General features: G+C 47.7%; 1 protein-coding gene across 1 annotated transcript in view; it reads left to right on the top strand.

The window, feature by feature from the left end:
• Nucleotides 1-27,436, top strand: part of LOC122562922 (protein phosphatase 1H-like) — a 61,939-nt gene extending 34,503 nt beyond the window's left edge. Inside the window, exons 2-10 of the mRNA XM_087973435.1 lie at nt 3,477-3,606; nt 5,242-5,568; nt 10,740-10,852; nt 11,726-11,810; nt 13,185-13,303; nt 15,776-15,839; nt 20,606-20,713; nt 22,586-22,737; nt 25,042-27,436. Of these exons, the coding sequence (XP_087829561.1) occupies nt 3,477-3,606; nt 5,242-5,568; nt 10,740-10,852; nt 11,726-11,810; nt 13,185-13,303; nt 15,776-15,839; nt 20,606-20,713; nt 22,586-22,737; nt 25,042-25,180 (1,237 nt within the window). The 3' untranslated portion in view covers nt 25,181-27,436. The remainder of the gene's footprint in view (nt 1-3,476; nt 3,607-5,241; nt 5,569-10,739; nt 10,853-11,725; nt 11,811-13,184; nt 13,304-15,775; nt 15,840-20,605; nt 20,714-22,585; nt 22,738-25,041) is intronic.
• Nucleotides 27,437-27,636: the final 200 nt, after the last annotated feature.

The following is a 27,636-nucleotide window of genomic DNA, read 5'->3' as shown; positions in this document are numbered from 1 at the left end:
TGCCCGTAGTGTTAGGTGCATTAGTCAGAGGGGAATGGGTCTGGATGGGTTGCTCTTCGGAGGGTTGGCGTGGACTTGTTGGGCTGAAGGGCCTGTTTCCACACTGTATGAAATCTAATCTAATCTAATTAGTTTTAGTGCTGGATTGTGTGTGTGTATGTGTGTGTCTCTCTCTCTCTCTCTCATTTTCTCAGATTCCTCGTTCATCCCACTGCTGTGTAGCACTCTGTCAGGAGAGAAAGGTTACTGATTGTTTACCCTGCTCCAACGTAACAGTTATTTCTTTTGTTATAACAGCTTCCATCAAGGGCTGGTTGCCAGATTCTGCAGTAAATGTCTAACTTCATCATCACTGGGTTCTAAAACCACAAAGTCAAGTGATGAAGCTTTCTGCTTGGAAAGAGAGGAACTAGAAAAGACTAAATGGTCACAACCCATTTCCTTTGTTCGGCTTTGTCAGCGTGCTTTGCAATGACAGTATTTACTGGCCGTGTGTGTTTTGTATGTCTTGTTTTTGTTTCTTTCCATTTTGCTTGTCTGTCTTCTTCCTTTTTCCATTAATCTCGTTTCCTGTCTTTCTGCTGCATTTCCCCCACCATTTTTCACCCTCCATCTCTACTTGTCCTTTTCTGTTTCCCTCTATTGCTATTTCAGTCTTACCTCTGACACAGAAGATGGTGATTACCAGGCCCACTGCAGAGATGTTAGCGCAAGTATCTGGGCTGGGTCACAATGCAGTGCGGGGAAGTGCTGCACTGTCAGGGGAGCAGGTGACGGATCTGATAGAGTTGATAGGTAGGAATTTCTTCTACTGTCAGTAACAAGAACAGAGAGATTTAGGATAATTTACAAAGGATCCAGAGGTGGAAATGAGACATTTTCTTGCAGTGTCAGATGTGACGGTCTGGAATGCGTTGTCTGGTATGCCGAGAGAGCAGAGTCAGTGAAAACGTTCTAAATGGAAATAAATACAGCAAAATCCACCATAATCCCACTCTCTGTCATTAGAGAGAGGTTACGGGGGAGGTCTAACCTGAGGGTCACCACCCCTAGGATGCTTTACCTCCACGGGAGAGTCGAGAGTCAGAAAGCATAGTCTCAGAATGAAGGGGAACCAATTTAAGGCTGAGATGAGGAGGAATTTCTTTCCAGAGGGTTGAGAGTCTTTGGGACTCCTTACCACAGAGAGCTGTGGGGGCAGAGTCCTTATGTATATGTAATGCTGAGATAGATTATTGATCAGTTGAGGAATTAAGGGTTATGGGGAAGGAGGAGGAAAGTGGGTGTGAGGAATGTGATCAAACATGGTCCTATTGAACTGTGGAGCAGGCTGGAGGAGCTTACTCCTGTTCCTGTTTCTTATGCCTCAGGTAAGGAGCAAATTGAGAAGGTGTGACCTTCATAACCTCAGTCCGTGCAGGATTGGAGCCCGTGCCATCAGTGTCAGGCTATATTACAAACCAGCCTTTTAGTCATCTGAGCTAATTGAGCCCAATGGCAACATGTAGCTAGTTGAAACAGATGAAATAGTAGAGGGATTGGGCTAATTGGATTAAAAGGGCTAGCAAAAGCATTCTGGACCAAGTGGCCTTTCATGCTGTAAGAGCCGATGATTCAGAAGTGGCTTATTTTACGTGTCACTCTTGGTGTCAACGCTGGAAGACTGAAGCTTTTACAATGAATCAGGACTCACTGTAACAACAGGAAATGGCCATTAGTCTGTTGCTAATTTTAACCAGGATACCAGATAAAATAGCACTTCCTTCAGATGGCTGTCCGTAAAAATCCATCAGCAGCTCAGGTCTGCTTTGCTTGTGTGACATCTGGGATCACATTAGCAACTGCTACTTGTGGAACCCCTAGTGCTATCTACTGTGAATGAGTAACCAACTCCAAAAGGAGGTTGCATTTATGTAGCACCATTCAGTACCTCAGGCTGCCCCATAGTACTTCACAGCTAACAAACTTGTTTTGGAATGTAGGTGTTGTTTATAATGTAGGAAACATGGTGGTTAGCTTAGTGAGATATTCTCCCCTAATCCCCACCCCAAACCCCGTAGACAGAAACTGTGACTTGGCCAGAAAGATGGACAGACAAAGATGGAACTTGCAGAATGGTGTCACAAAATACACAGGAACAAGAGGAGCTCCTCAAGTCTTGTTTATTCACTGGTGGGACATGAGTGTCACCAGTTGGACCAGCATTTATTGCCCGTCCCTATTCGCCCCTTGAGAAGGTGGTGGTGAGCTGCCTTCTGGAACCACTGCAGACCTCAATGTCAGATGCTGTGTCCATTTTCATTTCTTTGTTGAGACTATGGATTGATTGATACAACTGAATGACTTGCTGGGCCGTTTCAGAGGGCAGTTGAGAATCAACCCCATTGCTGTGGGTCTGGAGTCACGTGTAGGCCAGACCAGGTAAGGATGGCAGTTTCCTTCCCTGAAGGACATGTGTGAAACAGATGGGTTTGTCTTGGCAATTGCCACATGGTCATCAGTAGATTCTTAATTCCAGATTTTTTTTTGATTAAATTCAAATTCCACTGTGTACCACGGCGGGACTTGAACCTGGGTCCCCAGAGCTTGAGCAGAGTTTCTGGAGTAATAGTCTAGTGACAATAGCACGAGGCCATTGCCTCCCCCACATCCCCACCCTGCCTTTTCTGCCACTCAGTTAGATCATGTCCCAGTTTCTGCTTTCCCCCATATGCACTTTCTGTGATTAGGATCTGCCTTTGCCTTTTGCAGGACAGGGACTGTCACAGCCACATTAGATCATAGACCAGTGCAGCACAGTCCAGGCCCTTCGGCCCTCGATGTTGTACCAGCCTTTTATCCTACTCTAAGATCAGACTAACCTACATACCCTTCATTTTACTATCATCCATTTGCCTATCCAAGAGTCACTTAAATGTCTCTAATGTCTCTGATTCTACCACCATTGTTGGCAGTGCATTCCATGTGCACACACTCTCTGTGTAAAGAACCTACCTCTGACATCTCCCTTAAACCTTCCGCCAATCACCTTAAAATTATGCCTCCTCGTGATAGCCATTTCCGCCCTAGGAAAAAGTCTCTGGTTACCCACTCTATCTACGCCTCTCACCATTTTGTACACCTCTCTCAAGTCACCTCTCATCCTCCTTCACTCCAATGAGAAAAGCCCTAGCTCTTTCAACCATTCTTCATAAGGCACACCCTCCAGTCCAGGCAGCATCCTGGTAAATCTCCTCTGCACCCTCTCTAAAGCTTCTACGTCCTTCTGATAATGAGGCAACCAGAACTGATCACAATATTCCACGTGTGGTCTAATCAGGGCTTTATAGAGCTGCAGTATAACCTTGTGGCTCTTAAACTCAATCCCCCTGCTATTGCAAGCCAACACACCATACGTCTTCTTGACAACCTGGGTGGCAGCTTTGAGGGGTCTATGGATTAACAGTTTGCTGTAATTTCTTTCCTTGTTCCAAAAGGGTGATTAATGCTGGGAAAAGTGTCTTCAATGAAGATCAAGCTGCCCGAGAAATAGTGTGGGTGGAAAGGAGGAATTCGAACAGTAGTACAGCAGGCGAGGTGGTCAAAGGTGACAGGAGCACGGGCAAGGTGAGTGATGCTGTTCCTGAGATGATTCGGGGAGGGGGTTTAAACACTGTCCAGCCTTCCCCCATCCAGAAAGACCCTCCACCCTGCCTTTGTTTCCCCAGCATATTGTTCAATCACTGTAGGTGCTGTCTTTTGGATGAGCTGTTAAAACTCAGACAATGGTTTGGGCCTTTCTGGATTTAAGAGATCCCAAGCCACTACTTCAAAGAAGAGCAGGAGAACTGGCAATATTTAATCATCGTGGAACAATACTGAAAAAAAAAAATGGCCTGGTTTCTGTCACTTTGCTGTATTTTGGGAGTCTGCAGTCAGGATTTTTTTTTGTTACAATCCATTCACGGGATGAGGGGTAGTTCAGCATTTATTGCCCATCCCTAATTGCCCAGAGGGCAGTTAAGAGTCAACCACATTGCTATGGGCCTGGAGTCACAAGTAGGCCAGATCGGGTAAGGATGGCAGTTTCCTTCCCTAAAGGACATGAGTGAACCAGATGGGGTTTTCCTGACAATTACTTCAAGAATGCTCCTAGTTCCAGATTCTTTATTGAATTCAAATTCCACCCTCTGCTGTGGTGGGATTCGAACCCGGGTCCCCAGAATATTCCCTGGGTCTTTGGATTAACATTTCCAGCGATAATACCATCACCTCCCCCTATTAGACACTGTGTTTATAAAACAAAGAACAATAGATTCTGGAAATCTATAACAAAAACAGAAATGTGGGCGGCACGGTGGCACAGTGGTTAGCACTGCTGCCTCACAGCGCCAGAGGCCCGGGTTCAATTCCCGCCTCAGGCGACTGACTGTGTGGAGTTTGCACATTCTCCCCGTGTCTGCGTGGGTTTACTCTGGGTGCTCCGGTTTCCTCCCACAGTCCAAAGATGTGCAGGTCAGGTGAATTGGCCATGCTAAATTGCCCGTAGTGTTAGGTAAGGGGTAAATGTAGGGGTATGGGTGGGTTGCGCTTCGGTGGGTCGGTGTGGACTTGTTGGGCCGAAGGGCCTGTTTCCACGCTGTAAGTAATCTAAAAAAAAAGTGCTTGAAAAACTCAGTAGGTCTGGCATCATCCATGAGAGAAAGCAGAATTAATGTCTTGGGTCCAAAGACCCTTCTTCAGAATTTTCTAATCCAGAGTCACTGGACTCAAAACACTAACTCTGCTTTTTTTATCCATAAATACTGCCAAACCTACTGAGTTTCTCCAGCAATTTCTAGTTTGGTTGCTGAGCTTTCTGTGTGACAGCAGTGACTGCATTTGAAATATTATTTTGTTGCTGTAAAGTGGTTTGGGAAGTCCGAAGTTGTGAAAGCCACTCTAATAATGCCATTTCAGGTTGTAGTTAACACAGTAGATAAACAGAGAGTGGAATTCCTGTAATATTTTCAACAAACTTACAATGTCCCATTGTATTTTACAGTCAATAAGTTATTTTTGAAGTGAAGTCACAACTGTATTGTAGGAAACAAAGCAACCAATTTGCTCACAGGAAGCTCCCAAAAGCAGAACTGTGACAAGCATCCAGATACCTGTTCTGATAACGTTGTGCGTGGAAGGTCAAATGCCAAGGAAGTTACAACATAATTAGCAAATCACCATGAAAAATAAGTTAGCACTTTTCCACTTTTGTATTTGAAGGAGAGGGATGGACTTGAATTCCATTATTGGGCACTGTTTGATGGGCACGCGGGGACAGCAGCTGCTGTGATGGCTGCCAGACTGCTTCACCTTCACATCAGCGAGCAGCTGCAAGACATTGTTGACATCCTGCAAGATGGTGATGTGCCACCCCCCATCTGCCTCACCAGCCACATCAAAGGGGTAACGGGAAATGGTGCAAAGTGCCCCTCACACGAGGGGGACTGGGAACCTCCCACCGACAGCGAGTCACGCTTCTTGCTGGAGAAGGAAATATCCCACGAGCATCTGATCATTGGTGCGATCGAGAACGCCTTTCGCCAGATGGTGAGCTTTCCTGTAGGATCTCACTCCCTCTGCAGCCAGTGTTGGGGACTGAGACTTTTCACTGTGTTTTCGCACTTACTAGCCCTCACTGATACGTGTGTGTATGTGTTTGTGTGTGTGTGTGTGTGTGTGTGTGTGTGTGTGTGTGTGTGTGTGTGTGTGTGTGTGTTAGCCTTACTTCCTTCGCTTAACCTTGTGTGTGATGGCTTTCATTTCTGCCTTTCAATCTCCTGAGTCCACACCCCCTTCACTTCACCTGGCTGCAATCTACCTCGCACAAGTTGTGTTACCTGATCTGGGAGCTCTTATGGCTAAAGGGATTAAAGGATATAGGGAGGAAGTGGGAATGGGGACGGAGTTGAAGCATCAGCCATGATCATACTGAATGTGGAACAGCCTCAAAGGACCGAATGGCCTACTCCTGCCCCTATCTTCTATATCAATGATTATATTACCTATTCTAACATAAGAAATGGCATATGGATGTCATGATATTGAAGAATCAATCAAGCATGCATGCATTGTAACAAAATATTGTCAGGTAGTTGGTTTCTGGGCTAATTTTAAACTCTAGGTTTACAACAGAGCTTCTTGTACTGTGTTTGGCCTCAAGTGATCCGAGTTAGGACAAGAGATCTTTCTATCTTCAGGTCTCATGCTTTGATGCAGCGAGGAGATCATGAGCATGCCTGTTAAAGGTGTACTGACATACTGTTAGTGAATGCTGCTATAGTCTGAGAGGACCCAAGGCTGGTCTCTCTCATGAGAGACAGACAGAGAGAGAGTCGACTGGTGACCACTTTCATCTGACAGTTACCACTTTACAAGTGAGATTGAGAAAATGAGGCTTTCACAGTGTCCTTGAACTTTGCTGTTGGTGTCACTCAGCATTGCAGATCAGCTGTGCAGCCACCTGAGCTAACTGATTATGAGACGCGGTGTGTGAGGGAGTTTTTCTTCCTCTCTCCAAATTTCCTGAGCACAGCCCTGGTCCACTTTGCCTGTTTTCATTCAGTGAACAGTGTTCAATTCTTTTTTTGTGCTTTGAAGGTGGTTGATGGTTGGTCTCCCTGTTATCAGATCTACATCTGAGAGATATTACAGCCTTGGTTCAAATATGGACAAAAGCTGAAATCCAGAGGTGAGGTGAGAGTGACAGCCCTTAACATCAAGGCTGTATTTAACCGAGTCTGAGATCAAGGAGCCCGGGCAAAACTGGAATCAATGGGGACCAGGGGAAGACTGTCTGCTGGTTGGAGTCATACCTGACACACAGGAAGGTGGTTGTGGTGGTTGGAGGTCAGTCATCTCAGCTCCAGGACATCTCTGCAGGAGTTCCTCAGTGTCCTGGGCCCAACCATCTTTAGCTGCTTCATCAACCACCTTCCCTCCATCATAAGGTCAGAAGTGAGAATGTTCGCTGATGAATGCACAATGTTCAGCACCACTCATGACTCAGATACTGAAGCAGTGCATGTTCAACTACATCAAGGTCTGGACAATATCCAGGCTTGGTCTGACAAGCGGCAAGTAACTTTTATTCCACACAAATGCCAGGCTATGATCATCACCAATTAGACACAATCTAACCACTGCCCCATGGCATTCAAAGGTGTTATCATCACTGACACCTCAACTGTCACCATTCTGGGGGCTTACAATTTGACCAGAAACTTAACTGGACTCACCACAAAAATACAGTGGCTACGAGAGCAGATCATGGAAATATATTGTTGTTCCTTCTGTATCGCTGGGTCAAAATGCTGGAATTTCCTCCCTAGTGGCATTGTGGAACATTGTGGACTGCAGCGGTTCAAGAAGGCAGCTCACCCCACCGTTTCAAGGGGCAACTAGGGACGGGCAATAAATGCTGGTCCCAACCAGTAACACCCATGTCCCATGAATGAATAAAGAAAAGGGAAGAAACAGGATAGAACATAGAACATAGAAGAATACAGCGCAGTACAGGCCCTTTGGCCCTCGATGTTGCGCCGATCCAAGCCCACCTAACCTACACTAGCCCACTATCCTCCATATGCCTATCCAATGCATGTTTAAATGCCCATAATGAGGGAGAGTCCACCACTGCTACTGGCAGGGCATTCCATGAACTCACGACTCGCTGAGTAAAGAATCTACCCCTAACATCTGTCCTATACGTACCCCCCCCTTAATTTAAAGCTATGCCCCCTTGTAATAGCTGACTCCATACGTGGAAAACGATTCTCACTGTCGACCCTATCTAAACCCCTAATCATCTTGTACACCTCTATCAAGTCACCCCTTAACCTTCTTTTCTCCAATGAAAACAGCCCCAAGTGCCTCAGCCTTTCCTCATACGATCTTCCTACCATACCAGGCAACATCCTGGTAAACCTCCTCTGCACCCGTTCCAGTGCCTCCACATCCTTCCTATAGTATGGGGACCAAAACTACACACAATACTCCAGATGCGGCCGCACCAGAGTCTTCTACAACTGCAACATTACCTCAGTACTCCGGAACTCAATTCCTCTACCAATAAAAGCCAGTACGCCATATGCCTTCTTCACCGCACTATTTACCTGGGTGGCAACTTTCAAAGATTTGTGTACATGGACACCAAGATCTTTCTGCTCATCCACACTACCAAGTATCCGACCGTTAGCCCAGTACCCCATCTTTTTATTACTCTTACCAAAGTGAATCACCTCACACTTAGCTACATTGAACTCCATTTGCCACCTTTCTGCCCAGTTCTGCAGCTTATCAATATCCCGCTGTAACCTGCCACATCCTTCCTCACTGTCTACCACTCCTCCGACTTTCGTATCATCCGCAAACTTGCTCACCCAACCTTCTAACCCCTCCTCCAGGTCATTTATAAAAATGACAAACAGCAATGGTCCCAAAACAGATCCTTGCGGAACACCGCTAGTAACTGCACTCCAAGATGAACCTTTGCCATCAACTACTACCCTCTGTCTTCTTCCAGCCAGCCAACTCCTAATCCAAACCTCCAACTCACCCTCAATGCCATACCTCCGTATTTTTTGCAGTAGTCTACCATGGGGAACCTTATCAAACGCCTTACTAAAATCCATATACACCACATCTACTGCTTTCCCCTCGTCCACCTCCTTAGTCACCTTCTCAAAGAATTCAATAAGGTTTGTGAGGCATGACCTGCCCTTCACAAAACCATGCTGACTATCCTTGATCACATTATTCCTATCCAGATGTTCATAAATCCTATCCCTTACAATTCTCTCTAAGATTTTACCCACAACAGAAGTGAGACTCACCGGCCTATAGTTACTAGGGTTATCCCTACTCCCCTTCTTAAACAAGGGAACCACATTTGCTAGCCTCCAATCTTCTGGCACTACTCCTGTAGACAACGAGGACATAAAAATTAAGGCCAATGGCTCTGCAATCTCCTCCCTTGCTTCCCAGAGAATCCTAGGATAAATGCCATCAGGCCCAGGGGACTTATCTATTTTCACCCTTTCCAGGATTTCCAACACCTCTTCTCTACATACCTCAAAGCCATCCATTCTACTTAATTGTGACTCGGTACTCACATCGACAACAATGTCCTGTTCCTGAGTGAATACTGACGAAAAGTATTCATTCAGTGTCTCCCCAATCTCTTCAGCCTCCATACGCAACTTCCCACTACTATCCTTGACTGGACCTATTCCTACCCTAGTCATTCTTTTATTCCTGACATACCTATAGAAAGCCTTAGGGTATTGATAAATTATTTCCACTGGTTGGGGATTCTAGAGCTCGGGATCATAGTCTGAGAATTAGGTCCAGACTGTTCAGGAGAGATGTTGTGAAGCACTTCTACACACACAGGGTAGGAGAAGTATGGAACTCTCCCAGCAGATGCTGGATCAGTTGTTCATTTTGAATCTTATATTTGTATTTGATTAGCAGAAGGTATGAAGGGATATGGACCAAAGGCAGGTAGGTGGGGTTAAGCCACAGATCAACCAGGATCTCATTGAATGTTGGAACAGGCTTGAGGGGCGAAATGGTCTGTGCCTATGTTCCTATCTCTTCAGGCATGCTCATCTTGAAGGGACATCTCATTATCTGCTAGTGCTTTATCCTGCGACATTTTCTGGGCAGTGTGTGGGATCTTGCTGTGTGCAGTGTGGTTGCGTTTCCTACGTTCGGACAGTTATGAGATGAAAATTCTTCTTTGGCTGCACATCACCTTGGAAGGGCCTGAGGTTGTGAGAGGCATGGTCGAAATATAATTTACTTTGCATCAAAACGCTGGATTGATGTGAAATCGAGATCCCAGAGAAGTGCACATTAAAACTGAAAATACTGGAAACGCTCAGCTGACTGGTGCCTAGGGAGAGAGACACTGGCAACGTCTCCAATCTCAGACTCTGCTCCTTCAGAACTGAAGAGAGATGCAGAAGTGATGGGGTTGATTTTGTTGTTGTGAAAATGGCAAAGATACCTTGGAACAGAAGTTACCAACGGTATAAAACTTTTCGTACACTTTACATACATCTTTCTATGTGTCGAGTTTGCACATTCTCCCAGTGTCTGCGTGGGTTTCCTCTGGGTGCTCTGGCTCACTCCCACAACCCAAAGACATGCAGGTCAGGGTGGATTGGCCACGGGATATTGCTCATAGTGTTCAGGGATGTGTAGGCTAGGTTTATTAGTTAGGGGTAAATGTAGAGTAATATGGTTGGGGAATGGGTCTGGATGGGTTACTCTTTGGAGGGTCAGTGTGGACCTGTTGGGCCAAATGGCCTGTATCCACACTGCAGGGATTCTATGATTCGATGATTTAGTACAATAATAACCACTCTTTGTATGCCTTTTGACCAGTTGTCATTTAGTCTCCCTCACCTTGTAATGTATCCTTGAACTAACCTCTTCTTCCTTCTCCCCATCTACCTCCCTCCCCTTTCTGGGGTATAAAACCCATCGCACTAGACTCTGTTTCTCTCTCTACAGATGCTACCAGATCTGCTGAGTTTCTCCAGCAATATCTTTGTGTGTTTCAGATCCTAATAATTCTGTTTTTACCGCGGGCTACCTTCAGGAGAAACAAAGGTTTATTTTTAGGGTTGGGAGGGGAGCGGGTTTGTTGCGAGGGGTCGTGTGTATACACGAGTCCGAGTCTGTGGTCTGACGTATGGGTTTTGTTTCTGCAGGATCAGCAGATAGAGAGAGAACAGAAAGCACATGGCTCACAGGGGGGGTGCTGTGCTCTGGCTGTCGTGTACTTGCTGGGAAAAATCTACATTGCCAATGCGGGTGACAGCAGGTATGAAATCCTGCTGGCCTTATTGAAATGGATCACATGTCGATGCTGAGTAGAAGATGGAACTGGAGATAGGGGACAGACAATGGGGTTATAACATCCTGGGAACAAGGAACAATGCAGTATAGGAAGTGGCCCTTCAGCCCTCCAAGCCTGTGCTGACACATTTTGCCTTTTCATACTAAAACTGTCTTCGCTTACAGGATCCGTATCCCTCTATTCACTTCCTATTCATGTATGTGTCCAGATGCTCATTGAGTGCTGCTGTTGTGTCTGCTTCCCCCACCTCCTCTGGCAGCATGTTCCAGACACTCTCTCCATCCTTTGTGTGAACAACTTGCCTCGCACATCTCTTTTAAACTCCTCCCCCTCTGACCCTTGCCCTTTGTACCTGCGTCCTCCAGTAATTGAACCCCCCCCCCCCCTCCCACCCCGGGGTTGGGGGAGTATCTGACATTCCCAATCTGTCCCTTTGGCCCTGGAGCTGACCCTGAGTCTGATTCTATTGAGTCTGAGTCAGTTCCCCGCCCCTCCCCCACCCCGTACCTCCTCTCTGACAGCCCCCTCCCTCAATCCCTAAGCCCTGACCCCCCACCTGCTCCCCCCTTCCCACTCTCAGCCTTTCCTTCTCACTAAGAGGGATCCACTCAGTCAGGGACATCTGATTTTCACTGAAAGAGGCATCCATGGAATCAGGGACATCCCGATCTCTTGGGAGGGATCCACTGTCCATGATCCACTGCATGTATCTGAGCAGCCCTGTTTCCAAGTGTCGGGATTCTTTGGGAAGTGAGCAAGCTCCAGACCAGCTAACTCCAGCCTTGTGCCACGTCTAAACTCAGTTAAGCTAATTGTTGCTTTTCGTCTGAATTTCAGAGCCATCCTAATCCGCAATGGTGAAATTATCCCGCTCTCTAATGAGTTCACCCCGGAATCAGAGCGACAGAGACTCCAGTATTTAGTAAGGAACTGATTCATGCCTCTTTTTCTCTCTACAATCTCTCCCTTTCCTCCTTTGCCTTCCCCATCTCCAAGATGTGTAGCAGTTCCCAATTTGATGATGAACTGACCACGACTCCCAACTCCCAGATCAATGATCCCAGCTGCAAGAGTGAAGGCTGGTTGCAGGATTAGGCTGCTGTGCTGCCTTCTCAGGTTGAATAGTGCTCCAGAATTCTGCTTGTGTGTAGACTCTCTCTCACTCCACGGCACCGAAAATCGTGGGTTCCTCTTTCACTGCAGAGCTGTGACTGCACAGATTGAGGCTGGCAGTGCTGAGGGAGTGCTGCACTGACAGAAACGCTGGCAAATTGTGATCCCCCTCCTCTCTCAACTCGTGTGTTAATAGCGTCACAGCTGAGGGAGAGCAAGTGAATTCTTCCAGATTCTCTGGGCAAGATTTGTGATGTTACTTGAGCAAAGAGAGAACGCCTGGGAGCTGGCTGGAGTCAGATTGGCTGCTGCCTTTCCTACATTACAACAATAACCACACTTGTGTATTTCCCTGACAGTAAGGTATTCTAGGACATCCTGATGGCATGAAAAGTGCTATATAAATGCACGTTTTTTATTTACATGTGGAGGGTGAGCCGATAACAAGCAGGAGCATTTCCCTACTGTAAAAAACCAAACCATGTACAGCAATCACCTCACATTCAGCCAGCTCACCAGAGCCCAGGAATTGGCCTCAGTATCGTTCCAATTTACTTGTTACAGCAGACAATGTGAGGGCTTCAGTCACATAGCATGGACCGATAGTGGTCCCACTAAATTACCACCTCCATCATAAAGCTCACCATTTCCAAATTCCTTCGTGATATCATCTCTCAACATCGCTCTCACCTCCTCTAGCTCCACCAGAGATCCCCATGTTTCTGTGGCTCTGGCTGTAAACCATCTGATAGCCATCACTGCACCGTGGACAGTCATGCCTTCAGCTGCCTGGGGCTAAACCTCTGCTATTGTGTGTGTGTGTGTTTCTCTCTCTGTCACTCTCTTTGTGGGTGTGTGACACTCTTTGTATCTCTGTCTTTCCCTCTTTCTGTCTCCGTATGTCTGTCTGTCTGTCTGTCTGTCTCTCTCTCTCTCTCTTTCTCTCTCTCTGTTTGTCTGTCTCTCTCTCTCTCTCTGTATGTCTTTCCCTCTTTCTGTCTCCGTATGTCTCTCTCTCTCTGTCTGTCTGTCTGTCTCTCTGTCTCTGTCTCTGTCTCTGTCTGTCTTTCTCTCTCTCTCTCTGTTCTGTACTGTTTGATTCGATCATTGTTCCTGTGAGGCACTGTCTGTCTGCTTCTATTAAAAGGTTACAAATATATAATTTGTTGTTGTTGTTGCTTAGGGATATTTGCAGCCGCATCTCCTTGGAAACGAATTTACACATTTGGAATTTCCCCGGAGAATCCAGCACCGTGAACTTGGACGCCGGATGTTGTTTCGGGATTACAGTATGACCGGCTGGTGAGACCTTCCCTCTGAGGGACAGCGGGTAATGGGGCGGCGTGGGGAGGGTGTGAGGGGCTGGGGAACAGCAGTCAGAATTAACACCGTGCTGAGCAGGAAAGGGATGGGCTGGTAGCAGGACCATCGGGGGGTGGGGGAAGGGGCAGAGTGACCATCAGGGGGTGGGGGAAGGGGCAGAGAGACCATCGGGAGGTGGGGGAGGGGACAGTGACAAAACTACAGGTGGTGGAAACATCTTCTCCATCTTCACTCTTTCCAGGCCTCTCAATATTGTGTAAGATTCAGTGAGATCTCCCATATTCTTCTAAACTCCATTGATTACAGGCCCAGAGCCCCCATATGACAAGCCTGTCATCCCTGGATCATTTTCATAAACCTCATGTGGACCCAGTACATTCTTCCTTAGATTCAGTGCCCAAAACTGACCACAATGTTCCAAATGCAGTCTGAGCAGAATTTTATACAGCCTCAGCATGACATCCCTGCTCCTGCATTCTAGCACTTCTGACCTGGCTAGTGATGGCCGCATCCTGCTATCACAGACGCTGTCCTTCAGGGCGATGATGAAGCTGGAAAAGCACTCAGTGCCTCCCACCCTCTCATTTTGCTCAAACTGCCTTGAGGTAATAGCAATGAGAAGCTCACTCTAAAACCTCATGAACCACAAGTTAGAGCTGGGTTTGGGAACTACCCTTTAGGAAGGATGTCAGTGCCTTGGAGAGAGTTGTGGAGATTTCCCAGGATGGTGCCGGGGAAGAGGGACTTCAGAGAACGTGGAGAGACCGGAGCTGCAGGGTCTTTACGCTTAGAGCAGCGGAGATTTGACAAGAATGTTCAAAAGTTAATCAGAGATTTGGCCAAAGGGCGGCCCCGTGGCACAGTGGTTAGCACTGCTGCCTCACAACGCCAGAGACCTGGGTTCAATTCCCGCCTCAGGCGACTGACTGTGTGGAGTTCGCACATTCTCCTCTGGGTGCTCCGGTTTCCTCCCACAGTCCAAAGATGTGCAGGTCAGGTGAATTGGCCATGCTAAATTGTCCGTAATGTTAGGTAAGGGGTAAATGTAGGGGTATGGGTGGGTTGCGCTTCGGTGGGGCGGTGTGGACTTGTTGGGCCGAAGGGCCTGTTTCCACACTGTAAGTAATCTAATCCAATCCCGTCCGAAGCACTCATCAGCCTAACAGGGAGGCGATGGTCTAGTGGTATTATCGCTGGACTGTTAATCCAGAGACCCAGGAATGTTCTGGGGACCTGGGTCCAGATCCAGCCATGGCAGATGGTAGAATTTAAATTCAATAAAAATTTAGAATTAAGAGTCAACTGATGATCATGAATCTAATGTCAATGGTTGGGAAAAGCCCATCTGGTTCACCAATGCCCTTTAGGGAAGGAAACTGCCATCTTTACCTGGTCTGGCCTAGATGTGACTCCAGACCCATAACAATGGGGTTAATTCCTAATTATCACATGGGCAATTAGGGATGAGGCAATTAGGGATGGGCAATAATTGCTGGCCAAGATCCGGTGAATGAATGTTTTTTAAAAATCACCGTCCTTCAGTGTCGCTGGGTCAACATCCTGGAATCCCTCTCAAGGGGCATTGTGGGTCTACCTACGCTGGTGGACTGCAGCGGTTCAAGAAGGCAGCTCACCCCTACCTTCTCAAGGGGCAAATAGGGACGGGCAGTAAAAGCTGGGCCCAGCCAGAGATGTCCATGTCTCATGATTTTCCTCTAGCAGGATGTCACGGATTTAGAAGAATTGTTGAAAGAAACATAAGCGACTGGAGTAATTTTCAGTGAATTGTTGTGATTTATTACATGGCGTCTGAATGCACCAGGAAACAGATTCAGTCACAAATTTCAAAAGTGAATTAGTAAAGTATTTAAAGGAACATTTGAAAGGCTGTGGGGAAGAGCAGGGGGGTGGGAAGGGGATTATACTCATTATTCATTCAGAGGGCAATTAAAAGTCACCCCCATTTCTGTGGGTCTGACTGAGGGAAGGACGGCAGATTTCCTTCCCTAGAGGTCAGTAATAAACTAGATGGGATTTTACAACATTGATAATAGCTACTTGCAACCACTGAGCTAGTAATTTAATTGCCGAGTTTTACTGAATTGAAATTTGTTGTTCTGTCATAGTGAATTTTGAACCCACGTCCCAGAATGTCAACATTACTAACCCAGTGACATTACCACTACACCACCTCCCCACTAAAGTAAAATCTTATAATTAGATTGCAGAGTTCGTGCAAGAATCGTCACAGAGCAATTGGCTGAATAGTTTCATTCTGTGTTTTAAGATTCTGTGAGTTTCCTATCTCAGTAAGGATTCAGTCACGTGTCTAAAGTAGCAACTCACATCCTACCTTCTGACTTGCTCAGAGCTGAGTTGTTTGAGGCAGGAGAGTATTTTCAGATCTACTCTCTGTTTATTTATTACTTCTTGCCTTTGTTTAAACCATAGGGCATACAAGACAATTGAGGAAGATGATCTGAAGTTCCCATTGGTCTATGGTGAAGGTAAAAAGGTAAGTTATTGACCAGAAACCAGTCATTTGAAGATTGTAAATCACATAAGCCCCTGTCCAGATCAGTTTCTCCCTGATGCAGGTACTCCATGTATGAGGCATGGTGGCTCAGTGGTTAGCACTGCGCCCACTCAGCGCCAGGGATTTGGGTTTGATTCCATCCTCAGGTGACTGTCTGTCTGTGTGGAGTTTGTTCATTCTCCCCCTGTCTGTGTGGGTTTCTTCTCACAGTCCAGAGATTGGGGGATTGGTTAGGTGGATTGGCCAGGCTAAATTACTCATAGTATCCAGGGATGTGCGGAGTTAGCCATGGGTAGTACAGGGATTGGGTGGGATATTCTTTGGAGGGACTGTATGGACTCAATGGGCTAACTGGCCTGTCCCCACACAGTAGGTATTCTATGTGGGCAAAGAAGCTTTTGTTTAATTTTTTTTAGATGGGCCTTACCTGTTGATGCAATGTCAGCGTTAAAATCACTGCCTTTTCAGGTAAAAACGAGGACTGTAGATGCTGGAAGACGAGGACTGTAGACTGCAGATTCTAGATTAGAGTGGTGCTGGAAAAGCACAGCAGGTCAGGCAGCATTCGAGGAACAGGAAAATCGACGTTTCGGGCAAAAGCCCTTCATCAGGAATACAGGCCTGAAGGGTAGAGAGATAAATGAGAGGAGGGTGGGGGTGGGGAGAAAGTAGCATAGAGTACAATAGGTGAGTTGGGGTGGGGATGGAGGTGATAGGTCAGGGTGGAGGGTGGGGGAATGTAGCAAAGAGTAAAATGGGTGAATGGGGGTGGGGATGAAGGTGATAGGTCAGAGAGGAGGGTGGAGTGGATAGGTAGAAAGGAAGATAGGCAGGTAGGACAAGTCATGGGGACAGTGCTGAGCTGGTAGTTTGGAACTGGGGTGAGGTGGGGGAAGGGAAATGAGGAAACTGTTGAAGTCCACATTGATGCCCTGGGGTTGAAGTGTTCCGAGGCGGAAGATGAGGCGTTCGTCCTCCAGGCGTCTGGTGGTGAGGGAGCGGCGGTGAAGGAGGCCCAGGACGTCCATGTCCTCGGCAGAGTGGGAGGGGGAGTTGAAATGTTGGGCCACGGGGCAGTGTGGTTGATTGGTGCGGGTGTCCCAGAGATGTTCCCCAATGCGTTCTGCTAGGAGGCGCCCAGTTTCCCCAATGTAGAGGAGACCGCATCGGGAGCAACGGATACAATAAATGATATTGGTGGATGTGCAGGTAAAACTTTGATGGATGTGGAAGGCTCCTTTAGTGCCTTAGATGGAGGTGAGGAAGAAGGTGTGGGCGCAGGTTTTGCAATTCCTGCGGTGGCAGGGGAAAGTGCCAGGATGGGAGGGTGGGTTGTTGGGGGGGCGTGGACCTGACCAGGTAGTCACGGAGGGAACGGTCTTTGCGGAAGGTGGAAGGCCCTGGTCATGGCGGATGGAGGTGTAGAGGGATTGGATATCCATGGTGAAGATGAGGCGTTGGGGGCCGGGGAAACGGAAGTCTTGGAGGAGGTGGAGGGCGTGGGTGGTGTCTCGAACGTATGTGGGGAGTTCCTGGACTAGGGGGGATAGGACAGTGTCGAGGTAGGTAGAGATGAGTTCAGTGGGGCAGGAGCATGCTGAGACAATGGGTCAGCCAGGGTGGTCAGGCTTGTGAATCTTGGGAAGGAGGTAGAACCGGGCAGTGCGGGATTCCCGGACTATGAGGTTGGAAGCTGTGGGTGGGAGATCTCCTGAGGTGATGAGGTTCTGTATGGTCTGGGTGATGATGGTTTGGTGATGGGGGGGGTGGGGTCATGGCCGAGGGGGCGGTAGGATGAGGTGTCCTCGAGTTGGCTTCTGGCTTCAACGGTGTAGAGGTCAGTGCGCCAGACTACCACCTCGCCCCCTTTATCTGCTGGCTTGATGGTGAGGTCAGGATTGGAGCAGAGGGATTGGAGGGCAGCGTGTTGTGAGGGTGAGAGGTTGGAGTGGGGGAGGGGGGTATACAGTTTGAGGCGGTTAATGTCTTGGCGGCAGTTGGAAATGAAGAGGTCGAGGGCAGGTAATAGGCCAGCGCGGGGTGTCCAGGTGGATGCAGTGTGTTGGAGGTGGGCGAAGGGGTCCTCGGAAGGTGGGCGGGAGTCCTGATTGTAAAAGTAAGCTCGGAGGCGAAGTGTTCGACGTCACAGCATCTATTAAATTCATTGATGCGTGGACGGAGGGGGATGAAGATGAGTCCTTTGCTGAGGACTGATCGATTGTCCTCAGTAAGGGGGAGGTCTGGAGTTTTACCTGCACATCCACCAATATCATTTATTGTATCCGTTGCTCCCAATGCAGTCTCCCCTACATTGGGGAGACTGGGCGCCTCCTAGCAGAGCACTTTAGGGAACATTAGATTAGATTACTTACAGTGAGGAAACAGGCCCTTCGGCCCAACAAGTCCACACCGACCCGCCGAAGCGCCACCCACCCATACCCCTACATTTACCCCTTACCTAACACTACGGGCAATTTAGCATGGCCAATTCACCTGACCTGCACATTTTTGGACTGTGGGAGGAAACCGGAGCACCCGGAGGAAACACACGCAGACACGGGGAGAACATGCAAACTCCACACAGTCAGTCGCCTGAGGCGGGAATTGAACCCAGGTCTCTGGCGCTGTGAGGCAGCAGTGCTAACCACTGTGCCACCGTGCCGTGAAACATCTCTGGAGCACCCGCACCACTCAACCACACTGCCCTGTGGCCCAACATTTCAACTCCCCCTCCCACTCCGCCGAGGACATGGACGTCCTGGGCTCCTCCATCGCCGCTCCCTCACCACCCGATGCCTGGAGGAAGAACGCCTCATCTTCCCCCTCGGAACACTTCAACCCCAGGGCATCAATGTGGACTTCACCAGTTTCCTCATTTCCCCTTCCCCCACCTCACCCCAGTTCCAAACTTCCAGTTCAGCACTGTCCCCATGACTTGTCCTACCTGCCTATCTTCCTTTCCACCTATCCACTCCACCCTCCTCTCTGACCTATCACCTTCATCCCCTCCCCCACTCACCTATTGTACTCTATGCTACTTTCTCCCTACCCCCACCCTCCTCTCATTTATCTCTCCACTCTGCAGGCACCCTGCCTCTATTCCTGATGAAGGGCTTTTGCCCGAAACATCGATTTTTCTGCTCCTTGGATGCTGCCTGACCTGCTGTGCTTTTCCAGCACCACTCTAATCTAGAATCAGGTTTCCAGCATCTGCAATCCTTGTTTTTACCTTAGCTCATTCCCTTTAATCCAGGCAACATCCTGGTAAACCTCTTCTGCACCCTCTCCAAAGCCTCCACATCCTTCCTGGAATGTGGCGATCGGAAGTGCTTGCAGTACTCCAAGTGTGGCCTAACCAAAGTCTTATAAAGGTGGAACATGACATGCTGACTCTTGTACCCAGTTCCCTGACCAATAAAGGCTAGCATGTCCTATGCCTCCTTTACCACCCTATCTAGTAGTGTGGCCACTTTCAGGGAGCTATGGACTTGAAGCCCAAGATCCCTCAGTACATCAATGATGTTCAGGGTCCTGCCATTAACTGTCTACTTTTCCTTAACATTTGATCTCCCCAAATGCAGCACCTCACGCTTACACAGAGTAACCTCGATCTGTCTTTCTCCACCCATATCTGTAACTGATCTCTATCCTGCTTTATCCTTTGACAACCCTCTACATTATCCTCAATTCCCCTGATGTTTGTATTGTCTGCAAACGTACTTAGATTTAATTACTTACAGCGTGGGCACAGGCCCTTCGGCCCAACAAGTACTAAGCCACCCATCTGCATTTTCATCCAAGTCATTTCTATAAATCACAAACAGCAGAGATCCCAGTACGGAACCCTGTGAAACATCGCTAGTTACAGCCCTCCAGCCTGGAAACACCTCTAACAGTACACCTTTCAGGAGTAAATAAACCTGACCTAGCAGGTTAGCCTTGGACTTCAGTTAAAACAGAACCATCCGAGAACAACACTTCCATAAAGCTAATAAAATGCACCAAGAAAATTGAACTTTTATGTTGAAGAGAAACTGAGAACGGCAGAAAGTTGTAGCTGGTCCAATTCTAGTTTGTTCATCATTGAATTGTCCTGTCTGGGGGAGGTGGGTGGGGGGGGGTGCTACATTACATTCCGATGTGCATTGTTAACAACAAAACAAAACATCCAGATTGCTTTTTGAGAAGGCTTTTACTCTTCGTTCAAAAAGTTTGCCAAGGTGCTTATTTTTTGTTTAAAGTTTCTTCTCTCTGGATGTGTGGGAGGATGTGCAGAGTATCCGCTGGGACTTGCCCTGAGGCAGGTCTCCATGACTGGGGAGTTTGTTACTGAAACTGGTATACTAACCGTAGGCAGCAGAGGCTGCACACCATGTCTCAGTTTACTATGAGACCCAGTTTATGCAAACTACTGTCTGGTCACATGCATTGGGGAACATGCCAATAGATACCACTTCCCCTATACACACACTCACATGTGGGAGGACACACAAACACAACGCACGCATATGCAGGGACACAGACACACATGCAAGGACACGCGCACACACGCAGACAGTTGCACTAAATGCCCGCATGCAAAACACACACATACTGACTCGTGCACGCAACGCACACACAAACACACACGCACACAGACAGAAACATGCTCACACACACACACCAAATGACCAGTATCAGATTGAACCCAGACTCTCGGGCTAATGTGTGGAGGAGGCGTTGACCTGATGATGTTACCCCCACAGGCTCGTGTTATGGCGACCATAGGGGTGACTCGAGGGCTGGGGGACCATAATCTGAAGGTGCACTGTTCCAACATCCACATCAAACCGTTCCTGTCCTGCATCCCAGAGGTAAGAGCCAGCAGAGGGGCTGATCCAGAATGTCAGGCCCTTCTGTAGGGCCCAGTCATGAGGGGGATTTCCAGTCGATACTGAGAGACTTTGTATCTGTTGAAAATCTTCAGCTTGTGGCCCTACATTAGAGTGGAAGGACATTAATCACAAAGTGAGAGTTAGTTGCGGAGGGAGTTCTGTTAGTTTTGCTGATCGGAATTTGTTTGTCTTTTGTCGCAGTTATTTTCCAAGCAAGTGTTTTACAAGCGGTGCGTGGGTGGGAGTTGGAATTTGGTGAGGAGTTACTGGGGGTTGGGGGGGGGATAGGGAAGACAGGAAAGTGGAGTAGAAACCATGGTTTCATCTTCTGAATGGTGGGCAAGACTTGAGGGGCCATTTGGCTTCCTGCTGCTTCTACCTCTCTGTTTAGAAACTTCAGAAACCCGAAGATTATTCTGTGGTCTGGAGAAAAGGTTACTCGACCGGAAACATTAACTCTGATCTCTGTCCAAAGATACTGCCAGACCCGCTGAGTTTTTCCACAGTTGGTGACCCCACAGTTTAGGCTTGGTGCTATGGGGAAAGAGTTGCTTTTAATCAGCTAGATTTGGTGGTTTTAACAATTTCTTGTAAGTTCTGGCCTTCCAGCTGAGGCCCTTTTATGTTTGTGTGCCCTGCCCGTTGGTTTCCAGTCTGGTTCTCACCCCCATGTAACTTCCTCACTTTGTTGCCGTGCGCTTTTAAAATTACATTTACCACATACTTCATTTGATTTATTAATTGTCACGTGTACCTAGATACAGTGAAAAGTTGTGTTTTGCCGCAGTACAGGCAGGTCATGCCATACAAACTGCATTAGGGTGATAGAACAGAGCAAGGAACACAATGTTACGGCTGCAGAGAATTTGAGAGATCCATTCAGAAGGCTAATGACAGCGGTGAAGAAGGTGTTCTCGAGTCCGTTGGTCTGTGTGTTTCAGCTTTTGTATCATCTGCCCTTTGGAAGAGATTATAACCGGGATGGCAGGAGCTCTATGATGCCTTCCTGAGGCAGTGGGTAGTGTAGATGGAGTCAATCATTCCTCATGTGATTCCCTTCCCCCAGTATTTCGATTAAAGCCTTCAATATGCAGCTTGCCCAAGCACTGGCCCCAGATTTGATCAGGTGAAGACTGCCCCAGCCGAATAGCACCCTCTTCCCAAGACAGTGCCTCATGAATTGAAACCATTGCCTCTGTCCCCACACCAGTCAATGAGCCACAGATTAAACTTGTTAGTCTCTTTTACCCAAAACCAATGTGCTTCTCACTGATGTACTAACCCTGGATTATTACAGTACGCGTTTATTTAAAAAGTAATTTAGACACAAGGAGTAAAGGATGTGTGGTTCCCCTGGTGTGCAGTGAATTGAGGCAAAGTCAGGAGGTTGACATGGGCTAATAGAAGGAGCATATTCACCCTGACCCTTGTGACCTTCCTTCTGCACTGTAAACAATTCTCCAATTCTGGGTTTTGATGAAGTGGAGTAGAAAGTGAGAAGAAGGATGTGTGGAGCTGGCAGCAATCTGATGGGCCGAATAGCCTGCTTTGTTTTGTATTGGAAATCTATTAGGGTTAGGGTCACTAAGCTTAAGGCTAGGGTCAGCATAAACTGGGATTGGAGTTAGGGTCAGTGTCGGTCAGGGTTAACATTAATGTAGGTGAGGGTCAGTGTAGGTTAGAGTTAGGGTCAGTGTAAGTTAGGGCTGGTATTGGTTAGAGTCAGTATAAATTAGGGTTAGGGTCAGTGTAGGTTAGGGTTAGGGTTAGTATCAGTTAGGGTCAGTGTAAGCGATGCATTCTGAAAGCAGTCGGTTTGACCATGCCTTACTTTTGTTGATCATCCTGCAGGTGAAGGTGTACAACGTTACAAAGTATGAGCATGGGGTGGACGATGTGATAGTCCTGGGGACAGACGGATTGTGGGATGTGGTTTCTAACCGAGAGGTAGCTGACGTCGTCACTCGCGTCCTCTCCAGCTGCCAGCCCGATGATCTGAACAGGTTTGTGGAGTTGTTGGGTTTCTTTTTGTCCTGAAGTCTTAAATGGTCACTGTCGCTAAATTACTGTCCCTGGCTAAACCACAGCAATCCAAGCAGCACCTGCTCTAAACAAGTAAAACAAAAATTCCTTTTTATGGGATGTGGGTGTTGCTGGCTAGGTCAGCATTTATTGCCCCTTCAGAAGGTGGGGGTGAGCTGCCTTCTTAGGTCCATGGGCTGGAGGTAGACCCACAATGTCCTACAAGAGGCAATTCCAGGAGTGTGACCCAGTGACAGTGAAGGAACGGCGATATATTTCCAAGTCAGGATGGTGAGTGGCTTGGAGGGGAACTTGCAAAGGCATGGCATTCCCGTGTATCTGCTGCCCTTGTCCTTCTAGATGGAAATGGTCGTGGGTTTGGAAGGTGCTGGGTTAGGGGCTTTGGTGAATTTCTGCAGTGCATCTTGTAGATAGTACACACTGCTGCTACTGAGCGTCGGTGGTGGAGGAAGTGGATGCTTGTGGATGTGGTGCCAATCAAGCGGGGGCTCCTTTGTCCTGGATGGTTTTGAGTTTCTTGAGTTTGTTGGAGCCACACCCATCCAGGGCACATGGGGAGTGTTCCATCACACTTCGAAAGAATCAACAAACATCCTTTTGTGGAGTGCCTTTCACCATCTCAGCACATTCTGGCCAATTAAGGTTTTGATGCACAGTCACTGTTTTAGGAAACGCAACAGCTGGTCTGTACACAGCAAGATCCCAGAAGCTGAGTGAGATTGTGGCCAGATTAGCTTAGCGCTGTTACCTTGCTGTTATTGGTTGTGATATGAATGTTGACACCAGGATGCTGGGGAGATCTCCCCATTCTACTTTCAATGTTGCCGTGGATTTGTTGACGTTCCCCTAGGAGGAGAGGCGGGGCCACGGTGTTTTACCTAAAGAACGGGATTGTTTCCTTCCCTTTCATCTTAAAGTCGTAACTTGGCTGCTGTTGATGAGTCTGTCCACCGTCCCTTTTTCCCAAAGAGGGATGGGCAGAGGTTTTCACTGAAGATTTGGAAACAACCTTGTGCTCTGAGGTCAGAACTTAGTTACTTAATGTTCTGTTTGCTCTGACCTTTGGAAGCCATTTGGGGGTCACTGTGGGGAGGTGATGGGATAGTGATTGTCCCAATAATAATCCAGAGGCCTAGACTCTAGGGACGTGGGTTTGACTCCCATTGTGACAGATTTAAGGAAAACATTTCAAACAAGCCTTACAGTGGCTGGGTACACACAGTCTATTGCTATAAAAACTGGTCTGGGTCACTTTTAAGGAAGGAAATCTGCCTTCCTCACCAGGACTGGCCTATACGTGACTCCAGACCCACAGTGATATGGTTTATTCCCAGTTGCTCTGTGACATCACCCAACAAGAGCAATGACTAAGAGAAACTAGAATGAGCAACTCATCCCAGCCACGTAACCCCACATCCCCTCAAAGAAAGGAGTTAAAATGTCACCCCCCCACCCCCGAGTGATCTACAGCAAAGGCTGTGCAGTCACTGAATGCAGAAATTGAGCTGTGATGGGGGGTGTTTTAGCCCAATCAGTTAGATGCTTCGAAAAGCAGACGAGCTGAGCACCTGAGAGATCGGGCATTTTGAGAGATGGATTGAGAGGAGATTTGTGTGGAGTAAAAGGTAAAGTCTTACCAGACCAGAGGCTGCTCTCTCATTACAGAGAGATGACTGGAGGGCTTTAACCTGAGGGTCACTACATCTTGGGGCAGGGGGAGAGGTTGAGAAGGAGAGTCCATCATGGTAACCTCAACTGGTGCAGGAATTGAACCCACTCTGTTGGTGTCAATCTGCATTACAAACCAGATGTCCAGCTCACTGAGCACCCCACTCCCCAACCCCTCCCTCCACCCCCCCCCCCCCCCCCCCTCCAAGATATCGAGCATAGTGAAAGAACACTATATTTGGCTGAATGGACTGTTTTTTGTGTACACTATAATTACAGGTTGTTTGGTCTCCCTTCCCCTCTCCCTCTCCCTCTCTCTGTCCCTCCCCTCTCTCTCCTTCCCCTTCTCTCTCTTCCTCTCTCCCTCTCTCTCTCTCTCTCTGTCTGTCTCTCTCCTCCCTACCCCCACCCCTCCCCCTCTCTTTTCTCCTTCCCTCTCCCCCTCTCTGTCTCTCTGTCTCTCTCTCTCTCTCTCTTCCTCCCTCTCTCTCTCTTCCTCTCTCTCTCTCTCTCTCTTTGTCTCTCTCCTCTCTACCCCCACCCCTCCCCCTCTCTTTTCTCCTTCCCTCTCCCCCTCTCTGTCTCTCCCTCTGCAGGTTCACTCTCGCTGCTCAGAATCTGGTGATGAGATCCCGTGGGATTCTGAAGGGACCCAGTTGGCGACTGTCCAATGACAGGCTGGGCTCAGGCGATGACATTTCGGTGTTTGTTATTCCATTGTATGGCCACACGTGAGCTGCTGGAGGATGCTGTCACCCTGGAGCTCTCTAAAGACTCATCACGGAGTGTCACCCAGTCCCTTCGGCAGTTACTTTTTCGCCCCCCCCTCCCTTTTTTTTCCTAAATTGGCTTCCCCCAGTCCCTCGAGATATAATCATCCCCAATAGAAGCATCGCAGAAAACAAATTTGTATTACAGTAGCACCTTCCAGAACCTCAGTGCTGTCGAGCCAATGAAATACAAGGAGTGACTCCTGAACTGTCAGGCACCACACAGCAATGTGCTGGAAATAACTGCGTCCTATTTTATTTTATTATGGTGTTGGTCCAGGGATGAATCTTTAGCCAGGAGATGAATGGGAAGGGTTTAGAGGGATATGGGCCAAATGCTGGCAAATGGGACTAGATTGGGTTGGGATATCTGGTTGGCATGGACCAGTTGGGCAGAAGGGTCTGTTTGCGTGCTGTACATCTCTGTGACTGTCTGACTTGGGTGAGCTCCCCTGATCTATTTTAAAAATGCTCCCCCCCCCCCCCCCCCCCCCACCCCACCATTCCTCAGACAGCAGACAGTGCCCCAGTTGTACACTGCATCTGAAACAGCCTCTGCAGCACTCCCTCAGCCCTGCCCTGAGGGTATCAGGCTAGATGTTTGTGATCGGGTCTGGTGAGTGGGGCCTCGAATTGTGAACAAGCAAATGAGCTAGTCTCCTGTTTAACCACAGCCAGCACCCTCTGGGACTGTTTGTGTCCGCGGACCTGCAGCAGAACCCAGATTGCAGACTGTTTCCCACTCAGTGCCCACCACACCCAGTCCGATGGTCTGAGTGCAATGCCTCAGCAGGCAATCAGCCTGGTCTAAGTGAGGGTTCAAATGTCAAACGTGCCCTCTTCTTAGAAATCTCTGGTTTCCAACCTTTGATGAAGATATCTATCTGAAACGTGCAAAAAGAGGAAAGTAAATGTTCTGTAAATGTGAAATGAAAACAGAAAATGCTGTAGATTGGGCAGTAGGACCAACGTTGAAAAGACATTTGGATAAAGTCCATGTGTGGGAAAGGGCTGGGGACATATAGGTAAGCACAAATTTAGTTTGGGAACATGGTCAGCATGGACTGGTTGGGCCAAAAGGTCTGTTTCCATGCTCTCTGACCCTATGACTCAGCACTTAAATGCTCCCAGTTTAAAAGAGAAACTACAACTGGTGAAAGAGAGAGCAAAAGTAATCAAAATGTTTGAATAGAGGGGAAAGGCCAGTCAGGGAAAGTTAGAGTTGATAGAACCTCCAGGAACACAAGTAACTAAAATTGGTAACCCTGTTGTCCGTTTTAAAAAAGAACTCAACCATTTTAGTTCACTTTACAAACTGGTTACTGGTGGAGTTCATCTTACTACAGACAACCACTCCCTCTGTCCCAGAACAGTATTTAATTTAAAAACTGTGGATGCTGGAAATCTGAAAACAAACACAGCAAGTGCTGGAGAAACTCAGCAGCTCTGGCAGCATCTGTGGAGAGAGAAACAGAGTTAATGTGTCGGGGTGCAGTGATGTTTCCTCAGAACTAATATTTCAGAATGTGACCATCAATGTGGATTCGTTTTTTGCTCTCCAGATTCTGAAGAAGAGGTCACTGGACTTGAAACGTTAACTCTGTTTCTCTCTCCACAGATGTTGCCAGACCTGATGAGTTTCTCCAGCAATTTCTGGTTTTGTTTAACTGTTAATGAGGTCATTGTTTGATTTCTTTGCCATAGTTTGAATTCCAGTCCCACAGGTTGGTTGTGTGTAGGTGATAATCCTTAATCAGAGCTGGATGTGAGCAGTCCTTTGGCTGAAGCCTTTGAAAATAGGCCCTGGTGTGTTACCTGGTGTGATTCCTGATGAAGGGCTCTTGCCCGAAATGTCGATTTTCCTGCTCCTTGGATGCTGCCTGACTTGCTGTGCTTTACCAGCAACACTCTAATCTAGACCCCAGTGTGTTACCAGCAACTTCCTTGTTCTTCCCCAAGAAATAATCCCCTTTTTGAAGATGTCAGGGGGCCGAGGAAGGATGTTTTGATTCATTGCTGTTTAGGTGGAACCCTGTAGAGAACCCGCAGAATCCAGATTCCACTCTTGAGGCCCATCACTTCCTCTTCCAAACCCTGAGCTGCTCCCCTTGCTCGGTACGTTTGTTTTCGGCCTGAGAAGTGGGTCTCTGATATTGATTGAAGGTTTGTGACTATCTCAAATTGTACAGTTCACTAAAAATAATAAAGAGACACGACACCATTCTGCTGACTGATCCAGTTACTGTGAGAGGGGTCTGTAAGGAATCGGGGTGCTCTCAGTGACTACGTGTGGTATTCGGACATAGGACTAGGAAGTGGCCATTCAGCCCCATGACCTGGTACTCCTCCTCCTCCTAAAGAATTGGCAAAGGAAAACAAAATAGACAAAGGCAGAAGCACACAGAGTGAATATAGATATAC

This window comes from Chiloscyllium plagiosum, unplaced genomic scaffold (genome assembly GCF_037043375.1).
Source record: "Chiloscyllium plagiosum isolate Xiang-an unplaced genomic scaffold, Cpla_swu_hap1 HiC_scaffold_26, whole genome shotgun sequence".
NCBI lineage: Eukaryota > Metazoa > Chordata > Chondrichthyes > Orectolobiformes > Hemiscylliidae > Chiloscyllium > Chiloscyllium plagiosum.
This window is presented reverse-complemented; position numbering and strand designations above follow the sequence as displayed.